The sequence below is a fragment of the Westerdykella ornata genome (genome assembly GCF_010094085.1).
Source record: "Westerdykella ornata strain CBS 379.55 unplaced genomic scaffold EI97scaffold_3, whole genome shotgun sequence".
NCBI lineage: Eukaryota > Fungi > Ascomycota > Dothideomycetes > Pleosporales > Sporormiaceae > Westerdykella > Westerdykella ornata.
In genome coordinates this window covers 855,982-868,866 of record NW_022986853.1, presented here as the reverse complement: position 1 = coordinate 868,866, position 12,885 = coordinate 855,982, and the positions used below count along the sequence as shown (strand labels likewise).

Genomic DNA, 12,885 nt, shown 5'->3' with positions numbered 1-12,885 from the left:
ACAATCTTGAATCCCCGCCTCATCTTCCCCATATCTCCGCCTCTACCGAAACCACAAATGCCCCCCTCACCCCCCCTCCGCCACGCCCTCATCACCGGCTCCAGCCGAGGCATCGGCCTCTCCATCGCGCGCCTTCTCTCCGCCCACTCCTACCGCTGCACGCTCCTCTCCCGCTCCCGCCCCTCCCTCACCTCCGCCGTGCAAACCCTCGAATCCTCCCACCTGCCCCCGCACCAACAACACGCGTTCATAGCCGGGGACATCTCAGCGCCCAATTTCTGGACCGACGACGAGTTCGGCGCCGAATGGGACGAGCTGCGCGCGCGGGACCTAGCCATCGCGCATAAATTGGGCGTCGACGCGGGGGACCTGGCCGCCAGCAACAGGAAGATCGACGTGTTGGTCAATTGTGCGGGCGTGGCGCAGAATAGCTTGTTCATGCGGACGAGGCCGGGGGAGATTCGCAACGTCGTGGATATGAATCTCACGGCTATGATGGTGGGGACGAGGTATTTGCTCCGGAAGCAGGTGATTGTTGGGGTTAAGGGGGCGGCGGCCAAGGGGGGAGAAAGAGGGGAGGACGCGGAGGTGTTCAAGCCGGCGATTGTCAATGTGGCCAGTCTGCTGGGTGTCAAGGGCGGGAAGGGGGCGGTTGCGTATGCGGCGTCAAAGGCCGGGGTTTTGGGTGCGTGTGCGGTGGAGATGGAGATGGAGGTTTGAGTGGTCTTGTATGACTGACTTATTGTAGGATTCACCCGAGCGCTGGCGCTGGAAGTGGGCAGGAGTGGTATAAGGGTCAACGCCATAGTACCCGGTTACATTTCCACCGACATGACGGCGGGTAAGTGAAGACCAACGCGGAAGTACAAGGTGAAAGCAGAGTCTATCAATTCCTCTGCGAGCCTTCATTTCTGAAATAGCGGCCTTTCAACTACTAATACACACAGACCTGAAGCACGCTCCCAACCTCCTGAGCGAAATCCCCGCCGGAAGGTTCGGCAAACCAGAAGAAGTTGCTGATGCAGCGCTTTTCCTCATCCGGAACCAGTATGCGATGAACTGCGTCGTCAATCTCGACGGTGGCCTCAGTGCGACCTAAGAATTTCCCATCTCCTTTATGACAAGGAGATGGAATCACCCAGGTATATCCCATAAACCAAAGCCAACCCCTACCAAACGCCTCGCGCCAAAACTATGCGTTCAGGCTCGAAAGAAAGAAAAATCGTTTGAATAATACAAGCCGCCAAGGTGCAACGCCAACCAATGGAGCCAAAAGCGCCGCTGAGCTTAGGAAGCGGTTTCGGTTTCAGAAAGAATAAAACCTAGTCGAGCACAATTGCGCCCTCCTCGGCGTCGTCCAAGATGACAATATCGTCGTCGGGCGCAGCAGCGACCTTCCCCCTCTTCTTCGCCACCTCCGCGTCCAAGAGATCAGCTTCCGCAGCGCCACGCTTCTTTCCGTGACCGTGACCATTAGTCACCGGAGGTTCGCCGTCCCTCTCAATCTGAGGCGCTTCTTTAGCCTTCGTACCGATCTTGGGTTTCTCTGGCAACTGGATCGGTTTCGCGTCCTTGTCGAGAGGCTTCTCCGAGATGGAAAGGACAAGGTTGACCTTTGTGTTGTCGTCGGCTTCGTCGATTACCGTAATGAAGGTATCTTCCTTCAGCCCGAGCTCGCCAAACGTCTTGGGAAGGTTTTGGTCCTCTTCCGGATCATAAAGAATGCCGGCTTCGCTCTGGATACTGAATTCCTCGCCGTAACCCAATTCCACACGGAGTAAACCTTCTACCAGGTCATTCAGAGTGGCACGCGAGGGATCCACCACTAGGGTCGTCTGTGCAGCGCTGCAAACTGGACAATTAGGATTCGGCAGTCCATGAGGTCCACTACTAATGACCCGATCCGCTAGCTGTGTAAGGAAGATAGATTTGGTGTTGGAAATATCGTCGCGTAGAACTTTGGACGCCTCAAGGACACACAGGCTGGCGGTCATGGCGTTGGTCGTCGCAATCGCGGGGATGATGTTGCCCGCCATTTCTATCTCAATTAGTCTCACAACAACGCCGTCTTTGAGATGTATATACGTACGTTTGATATCGAACTTTGACCTGGATTCAATGCCGAAAATATGTGATCGAAGATTTGCGCTCGCCGCAACAAAATCGAGAGTATCCACATCGTCCTTATCGAATGTCAAGATGGGCGGCGCGTTCCCCATCTCCGCGTGACTGTTGGCCCTGATCTCCTCCAACCGATCGCTGAGCCTCTTCAAGCTGTGCAGGAAGACGGCAAAATTCTCCGCCAAAGTCCAGACCACTTGATCTTTATGCACGATTGTATCGCCAACCCCCAAGGCCGCCTCTGAGAGCTCGTCGAAGTCCAGTGGCACAGGAGCTCTCCTGGTTTTCCACATATCTTCCATGCTCCTCAGGCGCTCGATATCCTCCTTGAATACTTTGTTGAAGACCAATCGTGGGAACTCGGCCGAACCCATAGATTCTCGTATTCGTTGGAGGGCCTTGGCTTCCTGTCGCAACTTCTCTATCTCAGCCGCGTTCTCGGGACTTTCACTCTGGTCCATCTCCGGCGCATCATCCTCGCTCGTCCCGAATATCTCCGTGAAAAGGTAGCTTCTCGCCCATACAATGCAATGGATGGGCTGGCTTGGTGTACTTCGGATTGTGCAGACGGGGAAGCTTTTCGGCGGATTCTTGGGTTCGCAGTCATAGCAGGGAGTTATGCCCTATGAAACGTTAGTTTGGATCATGCTACATGCATAATTGATCTCACCTTCCGAATGACCTGCACCTGTCCATTGAACCCCGTCGTGCCGCTCTCAATCAGAGGTACATCCGCCGCAATACACATCTTGTTTACGTGGCGCCTAGCCTCAAGGTTATCCAGCGCATTGAAGACGATATCGAAGCTCTTGAACCACGCGGCGTTGAACCTGGGATCCTTGATGTTATCGTGGTACGCCTCGACCTTCACGTTCGGATTGAATCTCTGCGCAGACTCCTTCGCAACCTGTCGCACCCATGTTAGGTTCCACGTCACAGAACGAAGCTCATGCAAAGTCAGGGTAAAATACGCACCAAAGCCTTCGACTTCTTGATATGTTCATTCCGGAACAGAAACTGCCGATTCAAATTGCTCAGATCAATGGTATCCAGATCCACCACATGTATCTCTCCAAAACCCGTGAGGACGAGATTCTTGAGCAATTCGCAGCCGATGCCGCCGGCGCCCACCATCAGCACGCGCGACTGGGAACGGGTCAGTATGACGTCCGAGAGGGCTGGGCGGCGCAATTGAAGCGATGGAGCGGCTGTACCTGTTTGATACGCGCGTGGACGGAGCCCAGGCTCTGTTTCGCGTATTTGTCGCGAGACATTTTAGTGAGTGTGAGATAGTTAGATAGGATGGCGCATGGATGGAGGTGAGAGAGGGGTGAAGAAGGTCTCGAGGCACGCAACGAAGGTCAATGATGAAAGTGAGGAGGCCGTGCGTTCTCCGGGCTGTGGATTGCGATCTGCGCCAGGACGTGGGATCGCGCTAAACCGTTACTGGCGAAACCAGCCGCATGCACGTGGGCGAAGCCGCGAACTCTTGGCGGTGAGGAAAGTCCAAAGGCCCAGGCCCAGGGGACATATTGCTTGGCGGTGAATATTCGAAAACTCTCACAAGAACAAACATGTCGGATGACGAGGTTGATCACGAATTGCTGGACTTGCTGAGGAAATCCCTGGGATGGGGTCCCAAGGATCCCAATGCGCCGCCCGAGACCGGGGTACTGAAGGATGCCGAGTTCATTTACAATAACAGCGTCGATGTGGCGCTGGATATGCGGCATACGAAGGTGGCGGCCATTGAGATTCTGAAGCAGATGGAAGAGCAGAGGTACAGCACGAAGACGTGGACGGAACACGTGCTGCATCCGAAAGCGAAGGATGAGAGCACGGTGAATTTTATTTTCACAATGGATCTTTTGAACTTCAGTTTCTGGAGTGAGAAGAGCGAGGGGGAGAGGTTTGCGGTCAGGTATCGGGATCAGAGGTGGACGGGCTACTGGAGTCTTGTGGCTGCTTTGCAGCGAGCGCTTGACGAAGGAATCCCTATCACTACGCCATCGTTCTGGGCCAATGAAGAGGAATGCACTGATGAAGTGCTGCGCAACATCTTCAGACCAGATACGGAAGAGGAGATTCCCTTGTTTGAGGAACGTGCCCGTTGCCTTCGTGAAGCAGGGCAAATACTAGAAGAGGTGCGTATCACGGTTACTGCTTGTTGGGGAACTTTGGTGCGATCAATGACCTAACATTATAGGAATTCGACAGCAGTGTCGCCATCCTGATTGACGATGCAAAACACTCGGCGGCTAGACTCGTCAACATTCTTGCAGACCGTTTCCCGTGCTTCAAAGACGAAGGCAAGTTCGAGAGAAAGAAGGTGCGCTTCTTGAAGAGAGCGCAGATCTTTGTGGCCGATCTGTGGGCTGCATTCGACGGCGAGGGCTTCGGCCAATTCACCGACATAGACAAAATCACTATGTTTGCAGGTATGTCGATTTCGAGTATTTGAATTGCAAGTGCTGGGACTAACAGATATGAGACTACCGCGTCCCCCAGATGCTTCATTCGCTGGGTTGTATATCGTACTGTCCACCACTCGAAAAGCACATCAGGGAACTCAAACCGATTACCTCTGGACACTCCTGGGAGTTGCAAATCCGTGGATGCAGTATCTGGGCAGTGGAGCTCATCCGTCGGGAGATATTAGCCCTTCGGCCGAATTCAACCGTCAACGCCATCTTGATCGATTTCTTCCTGTATGACTTGGCAAAGAAGAAAGAAAGCGCAGGCGAGGAAGTGATTCCGCATCACAGGACTAGGAGTATCTGGTATTAAGGAGGGAAATTTCGAAGGGGTGGTTCGGATTCTGGTAAAAATGAGGATTCAAAATGCATCATAGACCTGTTAAAATGCGTCAAGTTAGACGATAGACCAACATCTGTTCACACAGAAAAACGGCCGGGTTAGAGGATTCGACACACTCAGCGGTCGACACTCGTCAGGGCCGAACTAAATTCGACAAGTCATTTCATTTTTCACTCTCGTGCATGCGTCTCGAAGGAGAAAACGTGTGTATATCAATGGCAAACAATCTATGATCTTGAAGTCTAGAAAGATGTCTAAAACTTATGAGCAGAGAGCTTAACGAGGACTACACCAATCAAGGAAGAATTTCGGTTCTTTTTTTCCGGCCTTGCACCGGTAGAGATATTCGAATCAAGCCGGCTGTTTACTTCTGCTCATTATCAGCTTGATTTGGTTGAGTCTTGATGTGTAGAATGCCTACCTTCGAACTCGGACAGCTTGCGCATGCATATTCCAGCTTGACCGTTGTGAGAATAATTCCCGGGTTGCTCCTGGGGCACCTCTGCTGCAACATTTGGGCCGGCGAGCAGAATTGCTGAAAGATCATCTCCGTGTGGCCGCAGTGGTGTTGATAGGCGTGGTAGTAGCACATGATTTCGGCGAACTCGGAGTATCAGGTGAGCTGTTCGTTGTCGGCAAACGGATCTTCGACCGTGCAAACGTTTGGTGCTTTTTCGAGTGAATATCTGTCGACTGGCAGGTCAGAAGACGATGTCAGTTTCTCGACTTCCACGTACCAGTCGTGACTGGATAAGCTTTCTGGTGCCGAACGATAGGGGGTGTGCCGGATGGAGAGGAAATAAATTCAGAATTCTACGTTAATGACAGTGAGCACGGAAGAGACTGTGAGGTCCTTTGTGTATGAACGCGCGATTCTGGGTTGTCGGAGAGGTCATCTGCGTCCGCGTTCCTTTCCTTTATAATGCTATCCATGCGATCCATCCTCTCCGTTACAGTAGAGATAGTTTGATTGTCTATGGATTGTAGCCTATGGCCGATCCAAAGTTTGCGCGACGGTGACCATGGAAACGTGTCGGATGAACACTGTCAAAACATCAGATTGAGGTTCGTACTCCAACCAGATCGGGGGAGTAACGCTGGATTGCTAGAGTTTGACGACTCAGACAGGAGTCTCGGAGGTACTTGCTCAAAGTGTACATTGCCTAAATTTCGAAAAGCATACCGCGGACATGGATGTAACAGGCTTGTCAAGGCGCGGAAACGGATTCATGGATCGCCTTGTTACTCAATCGCGTGGGAGGGAGGGACAAGTCATCCGTGAAAGGTTGCAGTATGGGAGTGGAATGGCGCAATAACGAACGAGCGTTTGTACGGACAGGTTGCTCAGCATTTGGCGAGTTTGCTAGCTATAGAGTGACATGCAATAATCGCTTTCGCTTGATATCTTCGTTTCCTCTTCCTGACGGGGTTGTCATCGGGGCCCGTTGCCGTCGGCGAGCAGCAGGACGATGAGTCAACGCTTGATATCAAATCTTTCCTAACTCAGGCCATGTTCGGCATGTAGGGAAGTACCAACGGTTCGGGCCAACGTGGAGATGGAGACTTGCATTTCCAGATAGGCGTTCCCAATGACCAATCAATATGCCACAAGCTCATCTCAGATTCACTTTTCGGGACAGCCTTAAGCGAACGATTGCCCGTCTGCTGTCACGCTGTGTAACCCAGGGCCTGAAGTGAGGACAGGTCGGAGCGAAGACGTGCAGTGCAGCAGCGAAAACTGCAGTGGAGCAGTGGAAGGGCTTGTGTGCTCGGTATGCTTGCAATAATCATGAGAAACAGGAAACGACTGATTGCATTGATGGTCTTTCTCATCAGACCGGACCTCCATAAAGTTGTTGCTAACCAACCTTTCCGGATATTCTGACCAATGACGGCCTACCTTCACCGCCAATTGGAACCTCGGACAGGTCGATGCGAACTGCTGGAGACCTGCAGTGAACGCATGGATTGAGACACTACCTCCTGTAGTACTACTAGATGGGTAGGAGTTCGACACCGTGAGCTCTAGGGCTGAAGTCCGGCTGGCCTCGATGACAGAAAAACAGCAGACGACGGGATGCTGGTGGCATGGCGAAGCACGTTCTGACTTCAGTGCCAGCTGGCAATCGCCCCATTCATTATTCAAGGCACAGTAGTGGGTCAAGCCCGGAGACGCTGGTGGTGTGCGTTTTAGCGGTGCTTGACGCTTGACACGTCAACCACGTATACTCGCCTCTGCAGATTGACGCAGGAGCTGCGCCCGGCAGAGATGGATGCACTATGCAGTGGGGTGCGTTTGTTGGCAAATGTGCCATAATAGAATAGCAGCAACCGGCATGCTCTGTGCGCTGTGTCTTTTTCTCATCCGCATTGCTGTTCAATTGCTCCGCCCCGCTGTTGTTCTCGTCGCTCGCTCCTCACCACCATCGGCTGGCTTCGACTCCAAACCCGCCCGGATCGCAAAGAGGCGCCAATTCGTCTTTCGGTCCAAAGTTCTCAGGTGCCTGGCATTTGTGTCCCGAGTGAGCCAGGGCCTGGCAGCCGCCGACACACCGCCTGCTAGACGTCACGGCTCGATTCTCTTAAGAATCGCAGGATCCGGCGCGCAAACGCCGTAGTCTAGAGGCAGGACGAGGTCGCAATGCGCTGTCCAGAGCATCGCCCTCTGACGTCCCAGCCACCCCGCGCCAGCCGCCTCATGGATGACGTTCGTTAACTCGCCCCAAGTGGATATCCGAGTCGATTCGTTTGGCAGACGATATAATTGGCCGACATTTCAACCTCGATCGTCGAATGGGAGAATAGCAGCACGAGGACAGCAACACTGCGACCTCTGCTCCCTTTTCGAGCTAAACAGCAGCTTAGTTGGTATCCTGTCTTGACATCTCGAGGCTCTCGCTCATACATCGCAGGTTTTCCCTTCCCTTTTCCGTACACTGGCCTTCCTCTTCTCTGGTAGCAACAGATTCATCTGTACTATATCGGACGGAGCTCAGCACATATATTTAGTCCGTGTACCATAATACACCTCCTCCTCTCATCGTTTACCATTTCGCCAAGTTTGCATTCGAAACATTCTGGGACATTGTCGAAAAGCTTCGGTCGAATAAAGGTTCACTGTTCGGGGGTTGTCACGGGAAACCGCTATTCACTGCGCCCGTGCGCGTGGTAAGCCTGTTCAATCCGCCGTAATTGGCTGTCGAGGCTCCGTCACATATCCCCAAGTGCGGTCCACAAAGGCATTGTTGACCAGCCGGGTTAGGGTTGTGCTGCGTCCGGCTGGAGTGAGCTTCCAGCGCGCAGAGACCGATTGGATCCTGTATTGGTGGTGAGTAGTCTCCTTTTATCTCTCTCCGTTGCTGAGATGTTTGATGTCAACTTCCATTCTGTTTGACCTTCGTGCACACAACGCTTCCAAACAGACCAAGAGGCGAAGAGGTGAGGGAGTGATGCTACGGATCGTATGGGATACAGTTCATCCGCACCTTCCTTCGCGTCCTCTCTACTTCCTTCCACTTTGACACGGCTGACAAAGACAACTAGCACTAGACGATGGCATCGTTGGACTTCGATCAGAAATTTCTGGGCCGAATCGCCAAACAAACCGAACAAACCAACCCCTTGCTGTCCAACTCGCTGTACCAGATCCTCGGCCTCTCTGTTCTGCTATCACGACGGCTGGTTCGAGCCCGGAAGCTACGCAAACTAGATACGTCGCGTGACACGCCCTCACTTGCAACCTACCAGCATATCCTCTGGCTCTCTCGTGAGGGACTGTCCATTCTAGAGCTCTATGTTCTACCCTATGCGCAGGACAATCAGCAAGGCCCAGAATGCAGGGTCCTCAGCGTCAAGCTGCGGGCTAGCTTCTATCACATATTCTGTCTATTTCACAATCAGCCTCCAGTGACGGCGGCGAACATACCATCCAACGATTTATACGGCCAGCCGAGGGATCCGTCGCCGTCTTCAAAGCGAGCTGGCAAGCAGCCGATGCTTCGTGATCCAATCGATTCCATCACCTCAGAGACGTCGTTCCTCACAAATCCATATGCCAGTGGTGGGCCAGTAGGGACACCTTCGCCAGGCCCGCTCAACCCGCCGCCGGGCCTCAATCCCATACCGATCCCGCAGCCATCGTCCTTTCTTCTGCCGCCTCTAAACTTTATTCCCCTTGCCGGAGGCTACTTCAACACAGCCACCGCGTACGCCACCGCGTTCCTGCCCGGATCGCACCCACTGCGGCTCTCCGTCGCTTTGGAACACAGTGCTTTCCTTTGGGATTGCGTCCACGACCATGAAGGATCTCGTCGCTTAGCCCGCCGCGCCATCAAGGATGTCTACCGCGCGCAGGAGGCTATGGATGATAGTGAATTCGAGGACGCCGCGGAGCTGGTAGGTATCTTGGGAAGAATGATGAAGCGTAAGGACTGGGAGGGCACACCTCGCGTGGGTGCTCCGAGTCCCAACCCTCCTGAAGCAACAAGTAGGGACGAATCTTGGGGACACGAGGAAAAACGAAATGGAGGACCTGTGCAACCGGCCCCTACTCATGGAAGCCCTCAAGCGTCTAGGCGAACGAACGAAGGAGAGTCAACACCTAAGACACCCGCTCATAAAGCTGGGTCCGGAAATCGAAGTAGATCCAACTCGGTCAAGCAGTCCGGGCAGAGGAAGAACAGTGGAGCCGGAAGTAGCGATCATACACCCCGGATAGGCTCACAACGCAGTAGCGGAGGAAGCCAGGATCGCACACCTCGAGCGGATCCAGCTCGGCAATGGGAAGGAAGTCAAGACAATACGCCTCGTGCAAGACAGGTCAGCATGGAGAGTGGAGGTAGCACTACGCCCAGGGCTCCCCAGGGTGTAGGCGGCCGCTCACCTGCAACTCCTTCTACAGTGCGGACGATACAACAGCAGCCTGGTAGCGGCGGGAGTTACAAGGGCAAGTCGCCCATTATGCCCATCAGCCCGGCGGTGGCAGCTGCGTCGGATTCGGTTCGAGGTTCGCCGACCCTACGACGTTCGCCTCCACTTCGGGTATCCCCTGTACAGGAGAACAACGATATCTACGCAAGACGGCAGAGGTGACTTGTGGACAAGGGTCGAGGCCCGTCACGGAAGATGGGAGTGCAGTGGACAGTGCCAGACTACGAGGCCGAGATTGTGCTTCTCCCATCTACGCGCTCGCCTTCCGCTTCCTCGACCCCGGTTCATTCGACTCAGTGATTTCTGCAGTCGCAATTCTGATCACCCTGTGGTTCGCATACAGGAAGCTCGGCCTTATCATAGCTACGAATGGACGATGACACGACCTCTCTACGAAGACGAGCGACAAGATGACTTAAGAAGTATTAGCTGCCATGACACACCTCCCCATCTGTACTATATGGGCGTTCGAGGCTTCCTTACTGATTTGGGATGTACAGACTGCAGCTCAGCGCGGAGTTGGGGGATTTGCATGCATGGCTGATCTGCAAGATACCACTGTTCCAGTTGGTAGTTTTTGACTCGGGGAGATGTGGAGGTAGATAGATGATGGATATGAATTGAAAAGACATGCCATTCCAATTTCACCGAGCCAATGACTGAGCTCATTTCGTTTTCCATTGAGAGATATGGGCTGTGATCACGGAGTCCTGGTGTCTCCGTTTTACTATTGCTCTCTATCAATAGTGTGGCAGTGCTCTTGGTCAAGGATAGGAGTATATCACAAGTGATGTTGCAGAAGTTTGTCTCTTTGCTCTCAGCTTTCCTTTCATTCATACATTGATCTTATGTGGGATATCTACCATGGCCAGGAAAGGCCATCAAGTGAACAGAAAATGCCCATTGCCTTCGCTCGACAGTTACCTTTACATAACGCCGCCCTATGCATGACCAAATGATACACTGTAAACCCGCTCCCAGACTACCCTGAACGCCAACCATCACCGTACCCTCCCTTCCCTAACCACGATCCCTCAAACCCATATGCTGAACATGTACCTCTCCCCCATCCCTTCTATAAAACCTACTCCCCATCCACCTTCCTCTTCTTAACCGGCAAACTCGGCACCTTGAACCCCGCACTATCCACCTTGACCGCCGCATTCGCATTCGCACTTCCATTCCCATTGGCATTCCCATTCCGCTGCTGCGCGGCTCCCCCAATCTGCGTGAAGGTCCCACCCTTGTACCACCGATCCTCCTCCGCCTTCCTCTTCCTCGACATCTCATCCCTGACCTTTGGATCCACGAGCTCCAACCCCTGCACAGGCGTAAACGCAATCGACGACGTACCCAGCGCGCCTCCGCCCACGCCCGCGGTCCGGAGCCCCTGCGCCCGCAGCGTCGTCGCCGTCCCGCCCGTGCCGAACCCCTTGAGCGACGACGCAGCCCCGAGCGCCGTATCGCCGCCCCAACCGGGATTCTTCTTGGACAGTTTGGCGCGCGTGCGCTGGTCGATTTGCTGCGAGCGGAGCCGCCCGCTGTCGGTCGCGCCGATCATGCCGAGTCCGCGCGTGGTATCCCCCGTTCCGTATCCGACTTCCTTCTCCTCTTTACCGAATGCCATTCTGTTCTGCGCTTTACGCAGCTCAGTCATGGCGGTCGCTTCCTTCGCCTTGCGTGCTCTACGGCCGCCGCGTTTGCGCGCCGGCTTGTCGTCTGGTGCCGGTAGGGCGCGGACGCCTTTGTTCTTGGGCGGTTCGGTGAGTTTGTCCAGGCGGCGCTCGCATTCGGCGCGGAGCTGCTGGCCCATGGAGCCGTCGGGGGATTGGTGCACCATGTCGATGCGGGCGGCGAGGATGACTTTGGCGGCCACGATGCGCATGGCTTGTTTCTTGAGGTCCTGGCGCACGGTGCGGATGATGGGGCTGTGGTAGAGGTAGCCTTGTTGGCGGATGCCGACGTTTGTCGAGAAGCCGAGGCCGCTGGCCTTGTTGGAGCCTAGCGGTGGGATGTTGCAGGCGGGCGTCTTCGCGAGGCCCGTTAGGCCGCCGGTGAAGCCGATGAATTGGGCGGCGGTTTCGGAGCCGATCAGGGCGGTCAGGTTGGGCGCGAAGACGTTCATGCGGGATTGTACGAATTGTGTCAGTACGCGCTTGGCCTGGTCGAGCTTCAGCAGGAGGGTGCAGGCTTCGAGGATGGCATCGAGTTCGGTGGTGGTTAGGTCGCGTCCGATGGCGCGTGTAGCTTCGACGGTGACGACCATGAGTGAAGGTCCATCGAGGATGCTCTTTAGCGGCACGCCAACCAGATTGTCTGCACTCTGCGAGATGGTCTTGATATCATCCAAGGGGCCATTCTTGATAATCGCGACCGTCTTCGCATAGTCCACAGGGTTCTTGATGAGCTCTTCCAGGTACGGAAAACGAATCGAGTAATGGTCTCGAATGAACTTGTGCACCGCCGCAATCTCCCCATCAATCTGCGTCGAGAACTCGTTCGCCTGTGTCAGGAGCCTGTACTCGGGATGTTCCTCAATCGACTCGCCGTCCATCAAGCCCTCCATGCGCTCTTTCGTCTGCTCAATCTCCCGCAACACGCGCTGCAGCTTGTTCAGCAAACTCGCCGCACCGCGAATGTCCGCAGGGCCCTTCTGCTTTTTCTGCTCTTCCGCGTATTCCGCCTCCTCATCTGCCATTTCCTCGTCGTCGTCCTCCTGCTCATTCTCTTCGCCGGCCGACGAGCCGCCTCCGAAGTCCTTCTCCAGCTGGTCGACATCGTTGCGCGCATCGAGCCCCAGATCTCCGCCCTCGCCCTCGCCCTCGGAGCCGGAATCAGCGAAATCCGCCAGGAGCTCCTGTTCGAGCGTCGCCATGATGAGGTGAGTTTCCCTCCTCTTTCTCTTGCTGTATGTTAAAGTGATCAAGTGCTGAACGTGGTGACGCTATGGAAGAAATGGGGCAACGACAACAGGATGGAAGTTTGCGACGCGGGATCAGTGGTCTTGGCGTCCAAAAT

General features: G+C 54.4%; 6 protein-coding genes across 6 annotated transcripts; 3 read left to right on the top strand and 3 right to left on the bottom strand.

Annotated features, from left to right (window-relative positions):
* Positions 1-57: 57 nt before the first annotated feature.
* Positions 58-849, top strand: EI97DRAFT_371488 (NAD(P)-binding protein; the record flags this gene model as incomplete). Its single annotated transcript, XM_033795292.1, has 2 exons — positions 58-685; positions 749-849. 2 exons carry the CDS (start codon positions 58-60, stop codon positions 847-849), a joined length of 729 nt encoding a protein of 242 aa, XP_033657005.1.
* A 40-nt stretch (positions 850-889) lies between these two features.
* On the bottom strand, positions 890-3,500 carry EI97DRAFT_430534 (ubiquitin-activating enzyme E1 3). Its single transcript, XM_033797719.1, has 5 exons — positions 3,336-3,500; positions 3,097-3,267; positions 2,792-3,028; positions 2,090-2,744; positions 890-2,038 (listed from the first exon to the last, which is right to left on the bottom strand). The coding sequence occupies exons 1-5, from the start codon at positions 3,393-3,395 to the stop codon at positions 1,323-1,325; spliced, it is 1,839 nt and encodes a 612-aa protein (XP_033657004.1). The 5' UTR covers positions 3,396-3,500; the 3' UTR covers positions 890-1,322.
* Positions 3,501-3,695: 195 nt separating this feature from the next.
* On the top strand, positions 3,696-4,908 carry EI97DRAFT_455706 (uncharacterized protein; the record flags this gene model as incomplete). The annotated part of the gene is made up of 3 exons (XM_033800670.1): positions 3,696-4,265; positions 4,328-4,559; positions 4,613-4,908. The coding sequence occupies 3 exons, from the start codon at positions 3,696-3,698 to the stop codon at positions 4,906-4,908; spliced, it is 1,098 nt and encodes a 365-aa protein (XP_033657003.1).
* Positions 4,909-5,302: 394 nt separating this feature from the next.
* EI97DRAFT_370336 (uncharacterized protein) lies at positions 5,303-5,530 on the bottom strand (the record flags this gene model as incomplete). The annotated part of the gene is made up of 1 exon (XM_033795225.1): positions 5,303-5,530. One exon carries the CDS (start codon positions 5,528-5,530, stop codon positions 5,303-5,305), a length of 228 nt encoding a protein of 75 aa, XP_033657002.1.
* Positions 5,531-8,023: 2,493 nt separating this feature from the next.
* On the top strand, positions 8,024-10,495 carry EI97DRAFT_430529 (14-3-3 protein). Its single transcript, XM_033797718.1, has one exon. It carries the CDS (start codon positions 8,491-8,493, stop codon positions 10,027-10,029), a length of 1,539 nt encoding a protein of 512 aa, XP_033657001.1. The 5' UTR covers positions 8,024-8,490; the 3' UTR covers positions 10,030-10,495.
* Positions 10,496-10,680: 185 nt separating this feature from the next.
* EI97DRAFT_430528 (Nop domain-containing protein) lies at positions 10,681-12,827 on the bottom strand. The gene has a single exon (XM_033797717.1). The coding sequence runs from the start codon at positions 12,740-12,742 to the stop codon at positions 10,952-10,954; it is 1,791 nt and encodes a 596-aa protein (XP_033657000.1). The 5' UTR covers positions 12,743-12,827; the 3' UTR covers positions 10,681-10,951.
* Positions 12,828-12,885: the final 58 nt, after the last annotated feature.

Coding starts and splice junctions, on each gene's coding strand:
- EI97DRAFT_430534 (XM_033797719.1), bottom strand. CDS start 3,395: ATGTCTCGCGACAAATACGCGAAACAGAGCCTGGGCTCCGTCCACGCG. Junction 3,268..3,335: donor TCCACGCGCGTATCAAACAG/GTACAGCCGCTC, acceptor ACCCGTTCCCAG/TCGCGCGTGCTGATGGTGGG. Junction 2,039..2,089: donor GTCAAAGTTCGATATCAAAC/GTACGTATATAC, acceptor TAATTGAGATAG/AAATGGCGGGCAACATCATC.
- EI97DRAFT_430529 (XM_033797718.1), top strand. CDS start 8,491: ATGGCATCGTTGGACTTCGATCAGAAATTTCTGGGCCGAATCGCCAAA.
- EI97DRAFT_430528 (XM_033797717.1), bottom strand. CDS start 12,742: ATGGCGACGCTCGAACAGGAGCTCCTGGCGGATTTCGCTGATTCCGGC.